Source organism: Triturus cristatus, chromosome 4_2, assembly GCF_964204655.1.
Source record: "Triturus cristatus chromosome 4_2, aTriCri1.1, whole genome shotgun sequence".
Lineage (NCBI taxonomy): Eukaryota > Metazoa > Chordata > Amphibia > Caudata > Salamandridae > Triturus > Triturus cristatus.
This window is the reverse complement of record NC_140586.1, coordinates 34,502,237-34,525,660: the sequence shown is the minus strand read 5'-3', so window position 1 is coordinate 34,525,660 and position 23,424 is coordinate 34,502,237. Positions and strand designations below refer to the sequence as shown.

Genomic DNA, 23,424 nt, shown 5'->3' with positions numbered 1-23,424 from the left:
CTATCGATATTTGTTGTAGGGGCCACATATGGTGGTGGATGCAAAGCCAGTAATGCATCCAAAATATTATCCCGAGTCACTATCAGTGTCTGTTTTCTTAGGAGTTTCTTCCTCATTGTTTCCCTGTTTCTGATTCTTTTTAATCTTTTCAGTGTCTATAGCTGGATACATTGTAGTTCCTTCTATTATGCATTTTCTCTACCCTTGCTGTTCTTCGTCCTATTGAGCATCTGCATAATTTTGCACAGCTCTTTTTGCCGTATTCTGGTATTTCTCCTTCACCTTAGCATGTGCTTCTTTTACAATGCATTTAATGCTCGTATTGTGTGGGTCGGGGAGGTGGTTTCATTCCATATAACTTCTCCCTTAAATGTTTAGTAATTTGTAAATCAAATGTACCATATTGTGGAAATGTCAATGGACCCTCATTTTCAGTGACCTAGCACCATTGACGAAGCCATACACATGTAGGTCGCTCCACGTTGGTCATCATGTAATGAGCTCGCACACCCTCTGGTGCCGCTTCTTAACCTCCCTTAACTGGGACTCTCACAGCACCCCATATCTAATATCTAAATGTTTTAAAACATTTCATTTTTGCTATAATTTAACAATAAATATTCAGTTATCAAATTCCGATTTAATTCCATATACGTCAATTTTCTTCCTCCAATCCTGTTACAGCTTTAATACTGTAAGACTTGTCATCCAATCCCAACACAGCACTTTCACAACAAGTAACTTATGGCAGTGGGGCACTCTGTGTCATCATTAACCATTTGCAGCGCAACAGTACACCAATAAACCAATGTGAGCGCCGCATGTTTTCTCACTCCTTGCAACGGTTCACCTTCCTTCACAATTTTCTCGTACACAAATCCTACAATTATAAGCAAACATAATAAACAAATACTTTGTCTGTTCCACAAAAAAAGTCAAGAGGTCTTCAATCGTACAAGAATCAATCAGAATTAAGGTTTTAACACCCTCTGACTTCCCTACTCTTACACACACACACACACACTCATTCTCTCTCTCTGAATAGAGGGTTCCACTGTCTATATGTACACATGGTGAATGGCTCCCTTTAGGGTCTTATCAGGTGAAATGAAAATGAAAAAATGCCCATTTTAAGTCTGCATTGCAGTTTCTTTATTGCAAAAGAGGCTGAAATTGTATACTAGGAAGGACAATAAACAGTTTGATAGGTCATCACTGAAAGCTGTGAAGGAACTTCCCCTACCCATGATGTATTTTAATGGCAGTTGTCTCCCAGAGCCAGTTGTGTTTTTTAGAGAAATACTTAGTGATTAATAGTGCCCAATTCTACTCAGCAGAGGAGGCGGGGCTGTTTATGAATTAAAATAATATTCCTACGATGGAGAACCTGGACTACAAGTAACCTTTCTTCTAGGATGCAGAACATGGACTACAAGAATCGTTTCTTCTGCATCATAGATTCTTCATTTAAGGTCATAAATACTTGAACAGAGTAGCAAGCTACATTAAAATCATAGAAAGTGGCTGTTGTGCATTAGGAAAGACAATGAATATGAGAAGATTAATGCTGCCTTAAGATCCAGGATTATAGATCACTTGTTGAGGTTTCAAAGTGTTTCCTGACCCATCCCTGCATCAGTCTGTTTCTGAGACTAGGCAATAATGTCTGGTAGATGTATGCACAGATTTCCAAGTTGTGTCTTTACAAATATCAGAAATTGGAACATTGCTGAGAGTGGTTTAGGTCGACCTGGGAGAGGCTTGTTTGCTAAATGATAACAGGCAGTGAGTGATGCAAGCAACTAACCATCTAGCAATAGACTGCTTGTAAACTGCGAACACCCTAAGGCGGCCATAATTTGCAAAGAGCTAATTGGATTTTCTAAAGGTTTTAGTCTTGTCAAAGTAGAAACTAAGTACCCTTCTTATATTAACTAGTTTAGAGACTGTACAACAGGTGTCACCAGGGATTTGGGAAGAAGGTGGTAATGTAATGATTTGTTTGATATGAAATTCTGAAACGATCTTTGGGAGGAAATAACCATGTGTCTTCATCACTACTCTGTAAAAGTGGAATACAGTAAAAGGTCCAAACGAAGACAGAGTGTGTCTCATGCTCAGTCCTCAGCAGAAGTGATGGCTACTATGAAGGCTGCTTTCTCTGAAAGGTGCTGCAATGTAGCCTTGTGAATAGGATCAAATTGAGCGTCCATAATTTTCCATTGAACTAGATTCGGTTTAAAGAAGTCTTTAATTACTGGTACCTTAAAAAAAAATGAAATAAGAAAATCTGATTGTGAGAATTTCTTATATACAGTTATAGCTACCAGGTGTACTTTAATACATGAAAACAGAAGCTTAGCTGTACTAAGTGCAGGAGATAGAATAGTATAACATCCTCTTGACAGGCAATAGGATTGTGACCATTGTTTTGGCACCACAAACAGAAACGTTTGCACTTCATGGAATAACAAGGTTCTTCTGCCATGGTTTATGTAAATGAGATTTCACTAGTGGAATTTACACTGTGGCATAGTACTCTAAACCTCAGGGAAATCCCACAGCGGTGCTCACAGGCTGTGGAGAGAAATTGAGCCAGTACTATAAAATGTTTGATAAGAAATTGCATTTTCCTGTTGAAGGACGGTGGGAGAGATTGGGTTAGCGGCTATACCTTTGTCATTGTCACTCCAGAGACAGGTCTTCTTCTAGGGGTTGTTGACTTTGAGGTAGTCTTGGTTTTGGAAGTATGTGCCTTTGGTATTGGTGTCTTTGGCCCGGTGGATATTTTTGCAGCTGAAGGGACTGAACCTTCCATTGGAAGAATCTGTGGAATTTTGCTTTAAACTGTTGTTTGAACAATCTTTTCTTCCAATCCCACTGCGTCAAAGGTCTACACTATGCTTAATTTTTCCTTTTGAACATCTCGTTACAGGCATGATGACCATACAGAGCTGACCCTGAAAACGGAAGATTAAAACTCTTATGTTGAACTTCTAGCTTCAAGGAGTTGAGTTCAAGTCAGGAAGACCTAATTGCGATACCATGACAAAAGGCAGTGAAAGCTAATTCCGCAGGGCCTACAGCTGTGCTGATCACTTGGTTGGCTATCAGTGAACTCTTATTGAGTTTCTCTAGGAAGTCTTGTTGCCAATGTTTTGGCAAATCATCCCTAAAAGACATCATGGTGTCCATTATCTCTCTCTGTTACCTGCCAAGAATTCTTCAGATTTCCCTTCCTGTCGCCTCCCACTTCTTAACTCTTTCCAGTAGCACAGAAGTCTCTGGTGCCAATTAATGTCCCCTTCTCACTGAAGGGACAATATCGAGTCTGGTTTGGGATCAGCCTTTTAGAACTCTTGATCCTGTTGTGGAGACGTATATTTTTTCAGGAAACATGGAGCAGCATCTTTCAGCATAGCAGGTGTGAGAAATGTGCTCTCTGCTATGTCAGCGAGGCCAAGGACTAGTGGAAGGAGAGACAATGTTGGTTGTAATGCCTCTAGGATTACTGAAACCCTGTGATGCTGTGTTACCAGAATAATGTTGAGCTTCGGACCTCCTCTACCAAAGACCTTGCAATGTAACGCAAGGGCGGCGCAAAACCTAGATGAGATTTGCCAAGCCATGCAAGGCCACCTTGAGTGGCCCTGCGGTGCTTGGTAAATCTGGAGTAACGCAAGGCAGTGAAATCGCTGCCTTGCGTTAGTCTGCCCCAAGGAGGCCTTTCATGGGTGGAGCATTGGTGTTCCCACACATCCACCCATGGATTTTGGTGCATTCTCAGATTTATCATGGGTGGTAGACCTGGGAATAAGTCAAAGTGCTTTTCCTACCCACGGGAGGCATAACGAGGACAAATAACTTTATTTCTCTTCGTTTTTACTCTGTGTACATGTGCTGCTTTCTGCAGCACACATAGAAAGAGGAAAAAGCCTAAAACAATTTTTTTGCAGGAAGGTGCCCTTTTGTGCACAAAACAATCCTGCCTACACTCAGGCACCCTTGCACCATAGTGCACCAGTGCAAGGAGAGGACTGGTATGCACCATATAGTGTTAGATATGGGCATTCCTGCCCTCTCCCTGTCACGCAACGCAGTGCAGCACAGCAATTTGTCATGCTGCGCTGCCTTATGTGACATTTTGATAAATATGCCCTAAGTATCATGAACCTTAAAGGATGGGGTGAGCCTCTAGAGTGAGAGGTATTGGTAGTGCCTGATTTGGTCTAGATATGCTCTCTGTCATTCTCCTTTTCTTTGGTGTTGGTGCAAGAGAAGTTGCAGAGATCCTTGGAGTGGGAGTCTGACTAGTTGACATAAATCAAGGTGTATGAAAGGACTTTGGCAAGGCGAATGAAAAAGTAGGAGGAGACTGACAGACAGATTTCACCCTGGATATTGATGGTGATGGCAAGGCATTCATCTTTGATCTTCTCGACGTCGATGGCGGTGATTTTGTTAGATGTTGTTTCTTAAATGGTGATGGGGAGCAATGCTTCCTCCTATAGGCGATAATGGCTTTGTCAGTCGTTGAATCTTCTTCGACATCAATGAGGACAGTGATTGTTTCGACGTGATTCAATGGTCCTTCAACGTCAATGGTGTCACACCTTTGGAAGATCAATGTCCCCGGTCTTTATGGCAATGGTGAGTAGATGTTGTTAAACCCACCTTAGACAGTGAGTAGCCGCCGAGGTTTTCAATGTCGACACTGTAAGTCTTGACAACGGTCTTAAATGATGTCGGAAGGTATGATGTTGAATGTGTTTTTAGCCTTGTCTTCTGCCCCTTGGGTCTTCCCTTGGAAAGCCCTTGCCAGGGGCCAGCTTACTTTCAGAGGGTGCATGGGAAGGGGATTCCCCTGTTTTTTTCTCCTCGTCTTCTGCCCTCATGTCTTGGAGCATCCCTCTCAACCTTCTGCTCTCCCGGGCATTCAATGTCCTCAAACATTACACTCCTTCACAGTGTGTGAAGCTAGGAGACATACAACACAGACCTAGTGTGCGTCAAAGACTGCCTTTTTTCCTTCCACAAGAAGGCCACTTTTCAGCAACGGAACACCTTCTGACTGGAAAATATTTCCTGCTACTGATGAAATTACATCACTCGGTAGATGGATGTGAAAAAACATTTGCAAAAGTTAGCAAACTGAAAAAAGGGTCTGCGATATACGTGAGGAATGGATGATTGAACAGATTTTTCATGTTCACTTGGTAAACCTGAAAATCTTGACAAGCATCAGATTTCAAGCCACACTGTACAAAGTGTGTTGCTGCACTTTCAACTGTTTACAAATCTAGTGGTGGGAATATGATGAAAGTATCAAAGAGAAAGTTATCACTTTGCTTACAGGTCTCTCCTACAGCTTTCAGCCAATTCCTATAGGATGTGTTAAATATGTTTCAAAGACATGTGAGATCCAGCTACAAGTTGAAAAAAGCACACAAACCGAAATTGTGAAAGGTCCAGTTTGCAAATATAATTTATATTGCTGCTGATTTATAGAGCACCACCTATAATCCAAGCCCTACTTCAGATTAAATCAAGGAGCTCCAGACCACCTCCTATTACTGTTTTTGCTTTTAAATGTTTGAGTGTACTTTGCCTACCACGTTGCAGATAGGGGCGTTGGGAAAAAAGGGTTAGCACTGTTTTGGTTTTCAAGCTGCGAACTAGCCCACACTGCTATCTATTTATAAGTTAGGAGCTTTGCTGCCATTCCCTATGATCATAGTTAACATGTGGTCAGACCAGTTCCAACTTTTATCTTAAAATACCATTATAAGAGTACTCATTACCAGAGATGCACGAGTTGCAATAAACGAGAATGTTTTTCTGACCTTCTTCAACAAGCTGTCTCTAGCGGGGCTGATGGGCCTCAGCAAAGCAATGACACTGAGAAAATGCGCTTTCTTCTCAAGCATTTCACATTACTGTCTCTGTTTCTCTCCTCATCTTGTGAGCACCACTGTGGAATTTCCCAGAGATTCAGAGTACTATGCCACATTAAAATATCAAAACAATTTGTTTCTTTCATTGTAAACTCCACCAGTGAAATCGCATACACCAAAGCCGAAGAATCCAGAAAACCTTGGCAAAATTATGATGAAATGGATCTATGGAGAGAAAAACAAAATCACTCTATTTCAGCAAAAGTGTGCAAAACAGCATGCAATGAATTTGCAAAACCTGAATCTGTTAGGACCAAAAGTCCCTATGAAGGCATTGTTGTTTTCTCAGATTTGGTTTTATTAATTGACAGTCCCCACCATATTTTTCCCAGTAGATCCCATACACCAACCTCCCGAAAGGACTCTTATTAAATCGCCCTGCTGCAGGTTTTTTTGCCGGTTCAAGCGTTAAGAATGAGAAGGGGAAATGATTGATCTAAATGAAATTCCAAAAGGAGATTGTGAATTAAGGGAGGAAAACTGAGTGCTGGAAAGTAACGTTGAGAGTAGGTAGGATCACAACCTCATTCGATTCCCTTTGCTCGAAGCTCTTCCTTGACTCTTCTTAGGTAATCTGGATCTGGGTAACCAAACCTGATGGAAGGAAAAGAATCAGAGATATCCTTAGACTGCATGCACAGCTTCTTATTCCAACTCAACCTAAGTAATCACAAGAATCATGAGAATTGTCAATAAATATAAAGGTGATTCAGCGTTTTTATTATGGTCTGCTATTTTTCACATGTTCAAATTCTAAGAAGGGAAACGTTACCTTTATGGCTCCTCTGTTCCTCCTAGTCAACGGTGTTCTAGTACCATCCAGTGTGATGTTCACACTGCCATCTATAGACAAAACTGGCAATTACTTCTTAACCCTTTCATTGCCTGGGTATTTGCGCACTCATGTGCCAGAGGTTTTTTTTACACCCAAAACAATAGTTGGTTGTTTTTACATGTACCTCTTTCGTCTTTTTATGCACCCACACAAGTATGTGTTTTTAAAATTCATTCAGGGCTTTCTATTGGCAAAAACCTTTCATTAATATCTCACTGCACGCTGATAAAACCGCTGATAATACAAAATATGTGGAGTTACTTTTTATATGTAATTATAGTGCAGATCAATAAATCATTGAAGCATCACTGCGTGTGTAATAGCAAATGTCAAAACCAGGACAGTATTGGAGGGTTAAGAATTGTGTCAGAAGTACAGAAGGATTTTGTGTTCACAAGCCCTGTGATTCTCACAACCACTAGGTTTGTGACAACACAATCCCTTTGTGTTATGTACAAAATCTGTTTTAGGAGTCAGAAACGTGTTTTCAACTCGAACAATCGGTTTTGCAACTCATACTGAATTTCAATTTGGAAGGGGTGTGAAAGGGGCATTCCTTACAAACTGCGATTTGGTAGCCAAGCTATCTCAAGTTTGTGGCTACAAGCCACTGACCAATTATCGACTCTTCAAAGGAGGGACAACTGCCTGCTCCTTCTCAAGTTTTCCCAAACTGGAATTTAAAAAAAAGTAAAGCCCTAGGAATTATTTTGCGAACTAATTGTACATAGGTCGGTTCGCAAAATCAGATTCAATTCGCAAAGAGTCGGTACACAATCTGCAATCCATCTAATGGAATCTTAGTGCATCAGGCCCCATATATTTGATAATTCTGTTTATCATAAGGAATTTAATGTTGCAAACCAGGTCTTCTTCATCCTTGACTGGCTGACTAAGAGAAGGCTTTGAACATGATGTTTGTCAGATTTTCAACAACTTTGGGGGATTTGGTGCCGTAAGCTTTTTCAGCGTCGACTCGGTAGCGGTTCTAGGTTTGGAACCGTGTAGTTTGGTAGTGTCTTTATCAGATGGAACCTGATGTTGTTTTTTCAGTTCCGAGGTCTTTGGCTTCGAAGAATCGGGGCCTATTGGTGGGCGCTTTTTAGTCGGCTCCGAGGGTGTTGTCGGTGCCGAGGAACCAGTGCTAGCCTTCGACGCCGAGTGCTTTGATGTCGAAGCAGCGGTCGGCATGGATGAGGACGAGGACGTCTTCTTCTTCGGTGCCGGAGTATGTTTTTCGGCACCGAGGGTAGGTTGACTCGAGCCCGAGTCACCTAAAGGCTTAATAGGCTTCTTTACCGGGCCCGAAGGCGGGGCATGGGAAGCAGTGTCTCGGTGTGCACCTGGGCCCGAAGGTGGTACCGAAGCCTTCTTTGATAGTGTCGAGGGGGGGTTTGGGTCGGGGTCGACGTCTGTACTCACAGCCCTTTGAGCTGGAGTGATGTCTTCGATGTTGGAATCATCTGCTTCGGAGGCACTGATGATGGCTTCTGCGACCTGACCTTGCTCCGGAACATTGATGCCCTCTTGGAAGATGTCGTTGGGGATCGAAGATGACGAGCGCGCCATTGTTCTTCGAGCTCATCAGTCCCGGATCGTCTTCTTGGAGCGGAAGGAGGCGCAAGCTGGACAGTCTCAGGCCTCGTGCTCCGGTGAGAGGCAGAGTATGCACACCTCATGTAGGTCAGTGTGGGGAAACCTCGACCCACATTGAGGACACTTTTTGAATGGTGTCCTTTCCATGAGCCGGAGATGAGGCCAGGTAGGCCCAAAGGCCTTCATCGATGCCCGGAATCGAAGACTTCGAAGTTGAAGGGTCGCGTGGACTGGGAAGACGCGATCGAAACAATACCGTCGAGAAGGGAAGGATTACGCGTCGAAAGAGAAAACCGTTAACGGTTCTGAGCTGGAACGCGAGAACACATCCGAGCCCGATAGCGGAAAAAAACAATCTGAGGATGGAGTCGATGCCCATGCGCACTATGATCCAAAGGAGGAGTCACATACCTCGTGACTTACAAAGACTTTCCAAGACAAAAATAAGTGAAAACATCCGGGCCCAACACCAGATGGCAATCTTTGCATAGTGTGTAATCTGCAGCTCATATGCCTTGAACAAGAGGTTTTAAGTACTGTTTGGCCAACTTGAACTTCCTAACTGGCTTGAATAACCACACTACAGTGCTTTGTAAAAGTGTGTAATATTGTCCAAGCAACTGCTTTCCATATGTCTGCTAGCAGTGTGTTACCCAAGAATGCCATTGTAGTGCATTTCTTTCTCGTATTGTGTGCACTTGACAAAGCAAACACAGAATGTTTTACCTTTGTGTAGCATACATGCATACATTTGACTATCCACCTTGCTAAACCTGACTGTGAAGTGGGACTTGGTAAATGCAATGAAGAGCTGTTTAGTTATGCAGATGAACTTTATTCTGTCAATGTAAAACATAAAAACCCTTTTAATGTCTAATGTGTGTCATTCTCTTTTAGCCACTTTTTGTGGCTGTGAAAGAAACCTGGTAGCTTTCTTAAAGGATATCCATCATCTCTAGGATTTTATAAAACTGACAAGACTATAGCATGTCTGAAATGTCTATTCAGACGCTGCAGAATCTGTGGTAGAAAGAGGCTTCATTTTAAGGATCCTCAGAAAGACTGCATATATTGTATAGTTCTTCATCACAAGACAAGGGATTACAAAATATGTCAAACATTTTCTACAAAACGCTCAAAGATAGAGAGGGTATACTTTTACTATGACTCCAAAAATCTAAATCAGCAAATGTGCATTGTCCTAAAGAAGATTATGAAGGTACTTCAAAGTCCTCAAGAAAATTTAAAAAAAAGGGTTTACTCGCAGTCTCTTCAAATTCAACATAAGAGTATAAAGCCCCAACATTTGGGGAACTGCCTAGAAAAATCCACAATCAATCCACCAGAGATGCTGAACTGAGGTGGCTGTGCTGAATAAAAAAGGTTAAACAAAGTCAGCTCACAAGCAGTCGCCATCCTCTAAGCTGACCACTCCTAAAAAGAAAATATCTGAGTAGCAAATGGCAAAATAAACAAGCATTTGCAATGCAATAGGTCTCGCATTTACTCGAGTTTGACATATTGGCATTGTATATGACAATGCCTTTTATTTATGTTTTGGTTTTTAAAACATAAATAGAAAGCATTGTCATTTACAATGCAAATAGCTTAAACTCTCGCAAATGCCAGACCTACTGCATTCCAAATGCTTGTTTGTAAAAGCACCCTATGCCGCACTTTCACTTTAATGGCGGCCATGCCCCTTTCTTTGGACAACCCGCGTCTGAAGAAAGGTGCGTGACCGCCATTAAAGTGAACAAATGCAAAAAGAACTGTTGATGGACAGAATGAAGAACAATGTCATACATTCACCCCAGTACAGAGATCTGGGCCTAAATCCATCGTTTTTTTGCTCACCATGCCATTCCAGTTAGGACCCAGCCATATGCAAATCAGTCTTGACCCTGTGCCCTATGGGAACAGACCAGCCCGAACTGCCAGGCCAGGTCCTCCTTGGACTGGAAACAAGCATCCTAGGACCGGTTTCAGGGTTTCATCCCTCTTCAGCCAGGATAGCTTGATTCCAGTGGCATGGAGAGCACGGGTCTCACGTCTGAGCATACCCGTCCCACTCAGGGTGACAAATGCAAATAGAACTGTTGATGGACAGAATGCAGAACAATGTCATACATTCACCCCAGTACAGAGATCTGGGCCTAAATCCATCGTTTTTTTGCTCACCATGCCATTCCAGTTTGGACCCAGCCATATGCAAATCAGTCTTGACCCAGTGCCCTATGGAAACAGTCCAGCCGGAACTGCCAGGCCAGGTCATCCTTGGACTGGAAACAAGAATCCTAGGACCGGTTTCCGGGTTTCACCCCTCTTCAGCCAGGATAGCTTGATTCCAGTGGCATGGAGAGCACGGGTCTCATGTCTGAGCATACCCGTCCGACTCAGGGTGACAAATGCAAATAGAACTGTTGATGGACAGAATGCAGAACAATGTCATACATTCACCCCAGTACAGAGATCTGGGCCTAAATCCATCGTTTTTTTGCTCACCATGCCATTCCAGTTTGGACCCAGCCATATGCAAATCAGTCTTGAGCCAGTGCCCTATGGGAACAGTCCAGCCCGAACTGCCAGGCCAGGTCATCCTTGGACTGGAAACAAGCATCCTAGGACCGGTTTCCGGGTTTCACCCCTCTTCAGCCAGGATAGCTTGATTCCAGTGGCATGGAGAGCACAGGACTCACGTCTGAGCATACCCGTCCCACTCGGGGTGACAAATGCAAAAGGAACTGTTGATGGACAGAATGCAGAACAATGTCATACATTCACCCCAGTACAGAGATCTGGGCCTAAATCCATCGTTTTTTTGCTCACCATGCCATTCCAGTTTGGACCCAGCCATATGCAAATCAGTCTTGACCCAGTGCCCTATGGGAACAGTCCAGCCCGAACTGCCAGGCCAGGTCATCCTTGGACTGGAAACAAGCATCCTAGGACCGGTTTCCGGGTTTCACCCCTCTTCAGCCAGGATAGCTTGATTCCAGTGGCATGGAGAGCACAGGACTCACGTCTGAGCATACCCGTCCCACTCGGGGTGACAAATGCAAAAGGAACTGTTGATGGACAGAATGCAGAACAATGTCATACATTCACCCCAGTACAGAGATCTGGGCCTAAATCCATCGTTTTTTTGCTCACCATGCCATTCCAGTTTGGACCCAGCCATATGCAAATCAGTCTTGACCCTGTGCCCTATGTGAAGAGTCCAGCCCCGAACTGGCAGGCCAGGTCCTCCTTGGACTGGAAACAAGCATCCAAGGACCGGTTTCAGGGTTTCACCCCTCTTCAGTCAGGATAGCTTGATTCCAGTGGCATGGAGAGCACGGGACTCGCGTCTGAGCATACCTGTCCCACTCGGGGCAACAAATGCAAAAAGAACTGTTGATGGACAGAATGCAGAACAATGGCATACATTCACCCCAGTACAGAGATCTGGGCCTAAATCCATCGTTTTTTTGCTCACCATGCCATTCCAGTTAGGACCCAGCCATATGCAAATCAATCTTGACCCTGTGCCCTATGGGAACAGTCCAGCCCGAACTGACAGGTCAGGTCCTCCTTGGACTGGAAACAAGCATCCTAGGACCGCTTTCAGGGTTTCACCCCTCTTCAGCCAGGATAGCTTGATTCCAGTGGCATGGAGAGCACCGTCCATCATCCCCTTAGGTATCGCTTTGTTCGCCCTAAGTTGGCAGGGTATGCCCAGACGTGGGTCCCTTGCTCACTTTGCCACTGGATTCAAGATAGCCAAGCTGATGAGGGTTATGAACCCGAAACCGGTCCCAGGATGCTTGTTTCCGGTCCAGGGAAGACATGGCTTGGCAGTTCGGGCTGGACTGTTCCCATGAGACACAGGGTCTGACTGATTTGCATATGGCCATGTCTGAACTGGGGTGGTGGAGTGAGCTAAAGAATGATGATGGATTAAACCCAGATCAGTTGACTGGGGGAGAGTGTTTGATTTGCTCAAACGCTCCGTCCATCATCCCCTTTGTTATCGCTTTGTTCGCCCTAAGTTGGCAGGGTATGCCCAGACGTGGGTCCCTTGCTCACTTTGCCACTGGGTTCAAGATAGCCTGGCTGATGAGGGTTATGAACCTGAAACCGGTCCCAGGATGGTTGTTTCTGGTCCAGGGAAGACATGGCTTGGCAGTTCGGGCTGGACTGTTCCCATGAGGCACAGGGTCAGACTGATTTGCATATGGCCATGTTTGAACTGGGGTGGTGGAGTGAGCTAAATAATGATGATGGATTATACCCAGATCAGTTGACTGGGGGTGAGTGTTTGATTTGCTCAAATGCTCCGTCCATCATCCCCTTTGATATCGCTTTTTTCCCCATTAAAGTGAAAGCGCGTTATGGGGCGCTTTCACAAAAAAAAGTATTTGTTAAATTGACAATTATTTTTTTGTAAAAGCGCCCCATGCCGCACTTTCACTTTAATGTCGGCCACACCTCTTTGTTTAAGACACCGCTCATCTAAAGAAAGGTGCGGCCACCATTAAAGTAAAAGCACGGGATGGGGTGCTTTTTAAGAATAAAAAGCATTTGTTAAGCAGCATAGCGCTTGCAGAAGTGCCGTGCTGTGCAGGGAGCATTTTTGAGAGATAAAGCGCAGCGTCGATGATCGGGCGTTGCGCTGTCATGAAAACAGGGTGGGTTAGGGAGAGCCTGTTGAGCTTGCAAAAGCAGCTAGATTAAAGATATTAAAGAAAATAGTGCCACTTCCAAATCCTGACATCAGTCCCTTTCATTCTATGCCTTCTAATGAGGATACAGAGCTTGCTTCCTCAAATTCTCTCAGGCCAGACAGCCTTTTTACTTCAAATTTCCCCAGTGTACAAAAGACAAAAAGACAAGTCCCCTCCTAAAATGACACAAATTAAACCCTGTAAAGATTGCCACAAACAGATGTCGGTGACGGACCTACACGAGATCTGTCTCTGGTGTGTAGACTCTTCACACAATTTGTTGCAGTGCAACAACTGCATGAAGATGAATCCGAAGGCTATCCAAATTAGTGAGGCCATGTTATATGTTGCAGAACATCGACAAAAGGCCAGGAAGACCTGGTTCTGCTGGAAGTTGAAGACTCGGTCATGTTTGAGATCGATTCCGTGATCATTCTTCTTTGAAATCCAAGTTATCAGGTAAGTCAAAGAAGGAGAAGAACAAAAAATCCAAGCATGGTTTCCCTTCATCCTGCCATTACCACATTGCGGAGTCCCACAATGTCCTGGGTACCTCCAGACCGCGAACCCGGTCTTCGACTTTGGAAATGACTCTGGTCTTCGTCCCAATGCAACCCATATTCCCAGGTCCATCAGCGACACTGAAACAGATTCAGGAGTTCAAAGACCCCATGTTGCGAATATTTGGGACCCTACTTGGAGAGCCTATAGGCCCTAAGTATCTGAGGGGCCGCCAGTCAGAGCAGATCCTTCCCCGACACCTACTGTGCCCCTCGACCCTTGTGTCACTGCGCCGTTCACTATCACGCACAGTGCTCACTTGAGTGTTATGGTCACCTGTACTTTGATTTGTACTGTAGTGCTGTAATAACTACTTACAAATACAATCCTTTTCCAAATTCCCCTGTGGTCTCCCTTTCTTCTTCCCCCTCCCTATGTGATTTATATGACTATGTTTGAAATTGCTATGTTTTAATGACTTCCAGTTGAGACGCTGTTGTTTGTTACAAACTATTGCCTGGTCTCTTCTGGGAAAACGGGCCTACTCCTGTTTATTGCTTCTTTTCCAACTCCGAGATTGGCACCAAGCCCTATGTGATGGTATGAATTTGCGGACATGTAAGGATCGCCACGGGGCACCAAAGAAGAGCAGTCTAGCATTCTGTTTGTGAATAACCTGGAAGTTATGAGGATCTTAACTTCCGATTGGTTGGAGTCAGGACAGAGGTCATCGGCAGGTGGTGAAAGAGGCTGGCAGGAGGAAGATCCGGGTCATCGTGAGGAGGTGAAGGACGCCGCAGAGCAGACCGAGGGAGTGACAGTGATCGAGGTGGAATCAGCGAAAGAGGATTTGAAGGCATGGGGATGCAGTTCGGAGGACGGAGACGCGAATTGTAAACCGGGTGCGGAGAGCGTGACGATTGACAAGACCACCTGAGGGACTGCGCATTGGCTGAGCCAGCTGTGACTTTTGCTTGGGGTCACGGCTTAAAGCAAGTGTATTCAACTTTTGTCCGCATGCCGGGAGCATGGCTAATACGCTATTTGCACTGTCTGTATGGGAATTAATGTATCCCTTGGGGTTGTATATTAACTAAATACCACATTGGTACACGTTTATTTTGGCGTGACATAATGAATGGCACTTTTTCCTCTGAACTGATTGAGTACTCATGCACACTGTCTTTGGGCACTGTATTGTAGAGACAGACTTCTCCTGACAACGTTGCCCTAAGAAAAGGAGGAGTGAGGTTTTCTTCTGACCTTGACATTCACGTACTCAATCCCCCCCCCCCCCAGAGGTGTATAGGTGGTGTCGCCGGATCTACTGACCTGAAGTAATTCCCAGTCCACGGGAACGAAGAGAGCGCTCCACACTCCCCAAAGACAGCCCCCAAGATATGGAAAAGAGATTCTCTCATACAGGAAGGCTAGCCCAGGGAGATGCGGGGAATGATATCCAACCCAGGTAGCCTCTTCTGAATCCCCAAAAGGTTCAAGGAAAGCGAATTCAAAGTGAGTGTCCTAGGAGAGAAAACAAGAAATGCCCCAAATGAAATTCTATCCCCTTATGTAAATCTCAAAAACTTCGTAAGGATATTATGCCTGTCCCGTAGAGACAGTTGTTCCACTTACCAGCCAGAATTGATAAGGGACGTATGAACTGTCTGAGTGATTCGAAGAACAAGGTACATCAGTTATTTCCTTCACAGTCCGCAGAAGATCCGAAGAAGAAGAGGCAGATAAATCCAAAAAGGTTTGCTTTCAATGTCCAAACATGTTTTAAAGGCATAAGTTCCACAAAAAGTCTGACTTTACAAATTCGTAGGCCTCTTAAGAGCATTCACAGTCTATTACTGAGAACATATGGAGATTTCCAAACATAGGGATTTTGGCACAAAAATAAAAAGCTGAAGTATGGTTCAATTTCCCAAAAGGCCTTTTATTTCGGGGGCGTTTATTCAGCCCAATGTGGCCACTTGAAATTGGGGGCCAGGAATGTTCATGAATTGGCGCTAAAGCCCCAAAAAATAATCAGAGAGGTGCTACTGTAATAAACATGGTCGCGCATTAGATATATACGCGACCGCGGTTGCAGCGAGAAAAAGGACGCGGCCGCGAATTACCTTCAAACGCGGCCGCGGAGTCACACACTGCTAAAAAAAAATAGGTGCTGCTCATTAAATGCCTTTAGCGCTACTGCGCAATAACAGGCAAACTCTCCATCCACAAAAAGAATCAGGGAGCAGTAGCGTGCCAGCTGGCAAAAGAAAAGGAACAAAAAGAATTGGCAGCCAAAAAGAAATAGGATTTAATACCTCCACAGAAAAACAGGTTTCAGCCACAGCAAGGTTGATCTCCACGAAGGAACAGGAAGTGGGCGTGGTCTCAAGGGTGAAGTTTCCGGGAGCCAAGCACTGGGTCCATCTGCTGGCCTGCATTTATACCCTTAAGGGAGCGTGTATAAATTCCTGTCCTTCTTCAGTCCCTTAAGGGAGCGTGTATAAATTCCTGTCCTTCTTCTGTCCCGTAAGGGAGCTTGTATAAATTCCTGTCCTTCTTCAGCATGGCAAGGGACTCTCGCAAAACGTTCTCTATCTCTGCAGAGCAGGCATTGCTACCCCTGACTAACAGTGGGGCCATTTGATGGTACAAGAGGCTTGAGCTGTGACAGGTGGAAGGCTATATAGATAATGAACATGGCTATTAATAGCCTTGTCTTAATATTTTCCTGAGGGAGTGGATGCTGAACAAAATGCATGGATATGAATAGATGAACGTAAAGAACCCCAAGTTCAACAAGAAATGACTGATTTGTTCTAGTTCTCTATGGTGTGACTAACGGGGCTTTAAAGCTGTGAACGAAAGGAATAAATGAATTCCATAAAACACCTATTTGAGTGAGTTTGGTGTCTCTTGTCCTGTCACACCCTATATCATCCACAAAACTGAGACTGATGCTGCAACCAATTGTGTTGATGCCAGCATCAACTCTGCCAATGCCAGAGGGGAGCCGATAGTCCTTCCAGACTCGGAACCCAATCTGCCACGATCTCCGCCAAAGCTGCAACCCCCAACATCTCACCTACTCTGATTCTACCAAAACACTGTGACATCCCTTAGCCCGATGATGAGAGTCAGGTCTACGTCTATGATGGAAATCTATTTGTGGGCCTACAGGACTTGATACCTCCCTTGATACTAGCCTACATTCACCCGCAAGTTGTTTTTCTTCTAAGAAGTCTTTCCTGTCATGAGGTAAGGTGACTCCTTCTTTTGGCGATAGTGGGAAGGACAACGCCAGTACCGCCACCCTGGACTCCGAATCCCGGCAACCAACGCGGCTGTGAGCCGCCAAACGTGACCAGCTGCACACGCCCGGAGGCCCACAAAAGCCAGCAGAACCTCCCCCAGCGCGGGAAGGACAATGCCAGTACCGCCACCCGGGACTCCAATTCCCGGTAACCAAGGCGGCTGTGAGCCGCCAAACGTGACGGCCTGCACGCGCCCGGAGGTTCACAAAAGCTAGAAGAGCATCCTGCAGTGCAGGAAGGACAACGCCAGTACCGCCACCCGGGACTCCAATTCCCAGCAACCAACGCGGCTGTGAGCCGCCAAACGTGACCACCTGCACGCGCCCGGAGGCACACAAAAGCCGGCAGAGCATCCGGCAGCGCAGGACGTGCGTAGGAGTGCCCGGAAGAAGCCCAGGCCAAGGGTGGGCCCATCTGCGCCCGTCAAAGCCGGAAGAGGCTGGGCTGGCCCCCTCCCTAAGGCCTGTTTCAGGATTATGTTGAGCCGTATAAGCAGCCATTACGGAATAAGGTTCTGTCTTTTATTTTTATCTTCCATATTTTTATCCCCTTTTTAACAATCTGAGAGCTGTGGCTCACCGTGCATATCTGCTTTAGTTTTTGCCTATTTGTTTTTTTTCCATTAGTCCACGTCACTCCAAATAGGCTTGTAGTATGGGCAAGAGGAAGGGTGCTTCAAGCGTCCCCAACGTGATACCTCGCCCCCGCTCGACTATTGACAATTATCTAACTCGGGCTGTGGACACGGTCACTAACGAAATACGGCTGGTGGAACGTCGCCTTTCACTCACAACTGAAGAGATCACTCATTTACGCACTGATCAAAGCTCCTGTGAGCTGTTACCAATGCAGAGTGTATCTATAGCAACAAGCCCAACTGCAGCGTCAATGGACCACGTTTGCTCCACAAAGCCAGTCCAAAATTTGGGTGACTCTCCAGATTGCGTGGGGGCTGGGTTCCCCGCACCAGGAGGGGGATCTGTGCCTGGGCCAACCAGCACGGAGGGTTATGATCAGCTTTGTGACTCTGATGGGGAGAGTGGCCCAAAATCCAAGCGCAGGAGGAAAACTGTCAAATTAACAAAGTCTGGAAACTCAGCCACAACTAGCAAAATGGCCTCACGTATTAGGACTGGCAATGACGATTTGATTGGGGGTTCAGCAGTGGCAAATAAAAATACCTGGAGTAAACTGAGCAAATGTATAGGGTGTATCTTTTGGATTCCAAATTTCGCCCCATCCTTGAACGACTAGCAATAATTGAATCTAAATTGGTGAAGACCTTGGATCCCATGACTTCCCTTTGTACTTAGTATTTGACCTCTGATCTACCCCCTACTATAGCTGTCCGGAGCATGGACGAACATCATCCACATGTCAAATTACCAGCAAACCAACCTGTAAAACAACTGGTAACCCAAGCCCCAAGCCAGGACCCTTTACCTGTGATAGATCTTCCCCTTACGTCGCTGCCCTGACTAATGTACCCAGACTCACAGAAGATAATATGGAATCCACCAGGGGCCTAATGAACAAATCTATCCACTCGTAGAACAACAACAATGCTGGCAATTGGGACATACCAAAAGAGATCTTGATGGCAAGCTGGGGGGGGGGGGATTGGTGGTGGGGGACGTGGGCACAGTGGGGATGTCATTGTGGTCAACCTTCGTAATCCCATGGTTCTTCATGAAATATTGCATAAAGCAAGTATAAGAATGGTTAAAACCAGCCCTGTTTAGATAGTCCCACTTGGCTCTTTTTATCAGCACCTTGCCAATCGATTTTGTACTCCTGGCAGTCTTAATCCCCAAATGACTGTGTTGCCTAGACCCCCCCCCCCCCCTAAGTGTCACTCCCTTTGAATAGATTTTCTACCCGGGCTGGAGGATATTGATTGACAGTTTAGGGAGGAGCTTGTTTGCTCCGATTCTCAGGAGGACGGCAGGGTACTAGATAGTTCAAATTTTGTTGCCCAAATGCCCCCCATTCCCCTACAGAATCATCTGCCCACAGTTCCGGGTTTACTAGAGAAGGGTGAGCCCCCCTACAATTCCATTCCCACTGCCCAAACTAATATTATCCTCTCCCAGAACCACTTAGGCGCAGGACCCTGCGTTCTGAATATTGACGAGGCACCAGTCAGTTCAATCCCTGCTATCCACTCGTCCATCACTCCTACGCAGAACCCTCCTCCCTTAGGGGCCAGTGTGAGCATATGTATGGATGAAGGTCCAACAGATAATGCTTGCGTGACCTTTTTAAGCTGGAACATAGCGGGTCTAGCCTCAAATATTCTGACTGACGGATGGCGATTCTTCATTGTGAATTACGGTATAGTATTCATGCAAGAAACATGGGAGTCTAATGACATTGCATTTGATGGCTTTATGTGCTTTAGTTTGCCCGCGATTCCATCCTCATCGAACAGAGCCAAAGGGGGCTTGTCGGCCTGGTTTAAAGTGGATATTGGGGGTTCGATTGTACAGCTATTCCAGGAAAAGGGGGAGGCGTAGGCCTTCTGCCTCACTTGGAAAGACACCCATAAGATATATTTGGTAAACTTCTATAATAACAACTTCTCATCCAAGGGAGACTTTCAAGGACTATTCGTGTTAATTGATATGCTTGTGGAGAGATAGGCTCGAGTGGAATGCCCCCTTAAGCTGTTGGTGGCGGGGACTTTAATGCAAAATTGGGGCACCCTCCGCCCCTTTCTCCAACCACCTTTGATTCATTTTTTCGAGAGTCGGATTATAATGTAATGGATGCTAGGGGGCGGGTCTTATTCTCCCATCTGGCAGAACGGGGCATGGTCAATAAGGTTCCTAAATCTACTGACCAACACATTCCAACCTTATAGGGCGGGGTGCAGGAAGCACTATTGACTATATTTTTTCCACCTGGAGCATGTCTCCATTTATTAGGAATTGTGAGGTCCTCATCCAGACCTATAGTGATCACAATCACAATCCTATTTCTGTTAAGATAGTGCTACCACACATGCTACAAAAGCTCAAGCATCTGCCTCCCCAGGTCCTATCTACTAAGGACGTAGGGAGGTATGGCAATCTGCGAACATGAACAGCATAATGTCCCAGGTGTTATGCAATAGTTCTGCCCTGGTGCATAGCTGCAATTGCATACCCTGCAATCCGGCTTGCATCCTATCTGACTTCGCAATTCTCTTAGATAAGATTACAATTCTGCTTTCTAGTCCCATTAGCCAGCTGCGTCACCATGTACAATCATGGTTTGATTATGCCTGTAGAGAAGCCAATAACACCCTACGTAGGGCCTTAAAGCAAATCCCTAGAGGCCAGTTTACGATTAAGGAAAGTAGGAAGTTATACAAGCATGCCATCAAAATAAGAAAGTCCTCCATGAAGGAGGAGAAGTGGGATTCTATAGTGGGTGCATGCCATTCTAAAGACCCACAAGCCTTCTGGAAAGCAGCACGGTCTGTTTTATCCCCTGCCTTACCAGCTGATAAAGTAACTGTCCATATTTCGTCTGAGATATGGGTGGCTCATTATGCTGGATTGTATTCCCCTGATTCCAGGGCTGTTGAAGCCCCAGTATAGTTGAGTACAACGTGCCCAAACCTTGTTTTAAATGAAGAGGAGTTCCTAAAAGCAATTGTTAATAGCAGAGGCAAGAAGGCTCCGGGACCAGATGGTATTCCACTTGATTTATTCAAGGAAGATCCCAGTGTTCGGGACCCTGGTGCTTACTTCAGTTTTTAATTCCGCTTGCAGTGAGGGAGTGCCAAGGTCGTGGTGTACATCTGTAATTGTGAATGTGTTTGAAAAAGGAAATGTGCAAGATGATAAATGCTACCGCCCGGTATCCCTTCTGGATTCCACTGTTGGTGTTGAAATTTTTTATTAGCATTTCAGAATCATTAAACAAAAACAAGAAAACTCAAATACAAGTAATAAGGGTAAGGATCATATGATAGAGATTAAAAAGTAAATTCATATATAAAACAATATTTAATATTATGCTATCTAGGACAATAAATATATATAACAATATATAAAGGAAAGAGTGAAAAAGCATACACAATCAAGTTTTAAAAACGAAATGATAACAAATACAAACATGTTAAGAAAGTAAAAAAGGATTCCATATCTGTGAAAATAACTCTAGTTGATCTTGAATATTATATATAATCCTTTCATGCGAAGCATTTTGAATCATAGCAGATAACCAGGACTCTTGAGATGGTGGAGTGGAAGATTTCCATTGTCTTAATATACAGATTTTAGCAGTTGCAAGCGCGGTATGTAGGAAACGAGATTGTGGTTTAGAAAGAGTGGGAACATTTCTGAAATCATGTAATATAATATTAGCTGTGGAGAGGGGTAAATGCAGTGAGATAGACTTATGTAAGGTCTGACCTATGTAAGACCAATAATGTTTAACCAATGGACACGTGCAAAGAATATGAACAATATCACATCCAGAAGCATTACATCTCCAACAATTGGAATGCGGTAACAAGCCTGCCTTATATAATCTAACCGGAGACCAATGCCAGTCATGTAGAATTTTAAATAAGCAAAACTTTAAACGAGCTTCTCGAGCTCCCTTATCCAAACCATCTAGTATATTCATCCATTCCATATCTGAAAAAGAAGTCTGTAAACGTGTTTGCCATTTATGTCGGAGATCGCAGGATAATGGGTGTGAAAATAATTGAGATGTAATTGTTTTGTAGAGACCTGAAATGACACCTTTCTGTTTGCCCCAAATTTGTAAATAAAACACTATTGGTGATATAGATAATGACCAAGGTGTGGCACCAAGAGCTTTGAGAAGAGATTTTCTAAGTTGATCGTATTTGGCATGCTGCAGCGGGGGTAAGTTGAATTCATCCGTTAACTGTGATAGAGGTTTAAGATCCCCGTCATGGAGAATTTGGTCTAGTGTGAGAATGCCTGCCGATTTCCATTGAGGCCATAGAAAGCTTCTACCTTTAATGCGTATTCTGGAGTTGTTCCATATAGGAGCCTTTACATTTAAACGAGAATTAATGCCCAAGATACGATGCGCTCTTTGCCATATCTTACGCATTGCAGACAATAGGGGGTTACGTGGATCTATTCGGCTTGAACCAGATCCATATAAAACTGCAAGACCATTTGTTGCAGAGAGAAGATGTCGCTCAACATGGACCCAATGTGGTGTAATGGATTCCACTGTTAAAATAATTGGGAGGGTTGTTTTGGACTGCTTACTGGACTGTATTAATGCCAACCACATACTGGCCCCTAGTCAGTATGGGTTCAGAAAGGGGCTTGGCACAATCGGACAGTGCCTCAATCTCCATCTCATTTTGGCAAAATACAAATACGCGAAGGGCATTTATGGACCTGACCAGCGCATTTGATTACGTTTCCCGCTCCAAGTTGTGGGACATCTTAAAAAGCATGGGTGTTGATGCGGGTCTGGTCACATTCTTAAGGCTTCTCCATTATGACCTTTCTGCTTCAGTTAGGTTTGGTGGGGCCGGCGAATGTACTGAGCCGGTCAGCATCAAGCTCGGGGTCCTTGCCCCAATCCTATTTCTTCCTTATACTAATGATCTGGAGAACACCTTAGTTTCGGTTGGGGCAGACGTCCCTCAAGTGTAGAATAAGGCTGTGCCCACGCTACTATATGCTGATGATGCAGTCCTTCTGGCAAAGACTGCGAATGGCCTTATAAAACTTATTGATAGTTTCATGAAGAACCTGGGTGTTGTGTAGTGCCCTTTTTATTAGTATGATGCTTATATGGAATTCCCTGATGTCAGTAATATGATGTAGGTACATTCTATGTTGCTTAGTTACTGGTAAGAATGCTTTGAGACACTTCGTGTTCTGTGCTGACCGGTGCTGGAGCGTCTCTGTCATCTGCACTGGTGGGTTTATTTATATGCATCTTGAGAATAAACAACTTGAATCAACAACGGTCTGCGACCCATTTTTACATTGGCGACGACTGGGATCACCCACTGTGAAGGAAGGACCCGAGATTTCCTCTGCACGATTTTTTACACTTTGTCTTTTTTTGCCAATTTTATCTCCCTTTTACCAGGAAATTTTTATTACTGCTACTGCGCAGACATAAATGTTCTAAGTGCAAAGCGGCCCTTTACTACTGAAAGGAATCAAAACCCTAATTTAGATTTAGGACCTAATTATTCAGTTTTATCTGTCACTTGCCCACAAACTGTGAAATATTATGTAAAGACCGAAAAACGGTATAATGCTGTGTAAACATGCATGTTAAAGTTGCACAATTGCATCTGGAAGTAACCTACAGCCTGCTTTAAAAAAAAAGGTCTAAATGCTTAAGTGTTTTTTCCTCTTCATTGTATTCGAGCTGAGAACGTCCTGCCTAGGATATTTAACAGGAAATTCAGAGCAGCAAGAATGTTTTCCATTGTAGTCTGTAAATTTGGCGTGAGAAGTCACTAACACAGGAAAGAGCTGTTCTTGAAATAAATGTATGTAATCTGGGTGGGACAG

At 44.4% G+C, this 23,424-nt stretch overlaps 1 protein-coding gene and 1 long non-coding RNA gene across 4 annotated transcripts in view; one reads left to right on the top strand and one right to left on the bottom strand.

Moving 5' to 3' along the window:
- The window catches only part of LOC146832875 (E3 ubiquitin-protein ligase DTX3L-like), a 570,028-nt gene that overhangs the window by 10,065 nt on the left and 536,539 nt on the right, over positions 1 to 23,424 (bottom strand). The window contains exons 9-10 of one of the 3 annotated variants that reach the window (XM_085600298.1): positions 6,478 to 6,548; positions 1,129 to 6,119 (exon numbers count right to left, since the gene is read on the bottom strand). In XM_085600298.1, coding sequence (XP_085456424.1) covers positions 6,479 to 6,548 — 70 coding nt within the window. In that variant the 3' untranslated portion in view covers positions 1,129 to 6,119; position 6,478. Of the gene's footprint in view, positions 1 to 1,128; positions 6,549 to 23,424 lie in introns of those variants that run through there. The other 2 variants (XM_085600299.1, XM_085600297.1) reach the window with 2 other exon arrangements.
- LOC146832876 (uncharacterized) overlaps positions 1 to 23,424 on the top strand; it is a 100,602-nt gene that overhangs the window by 67,184 nt on the left and 9,994 nt on the right. The window lies entirely within an intron of this gene.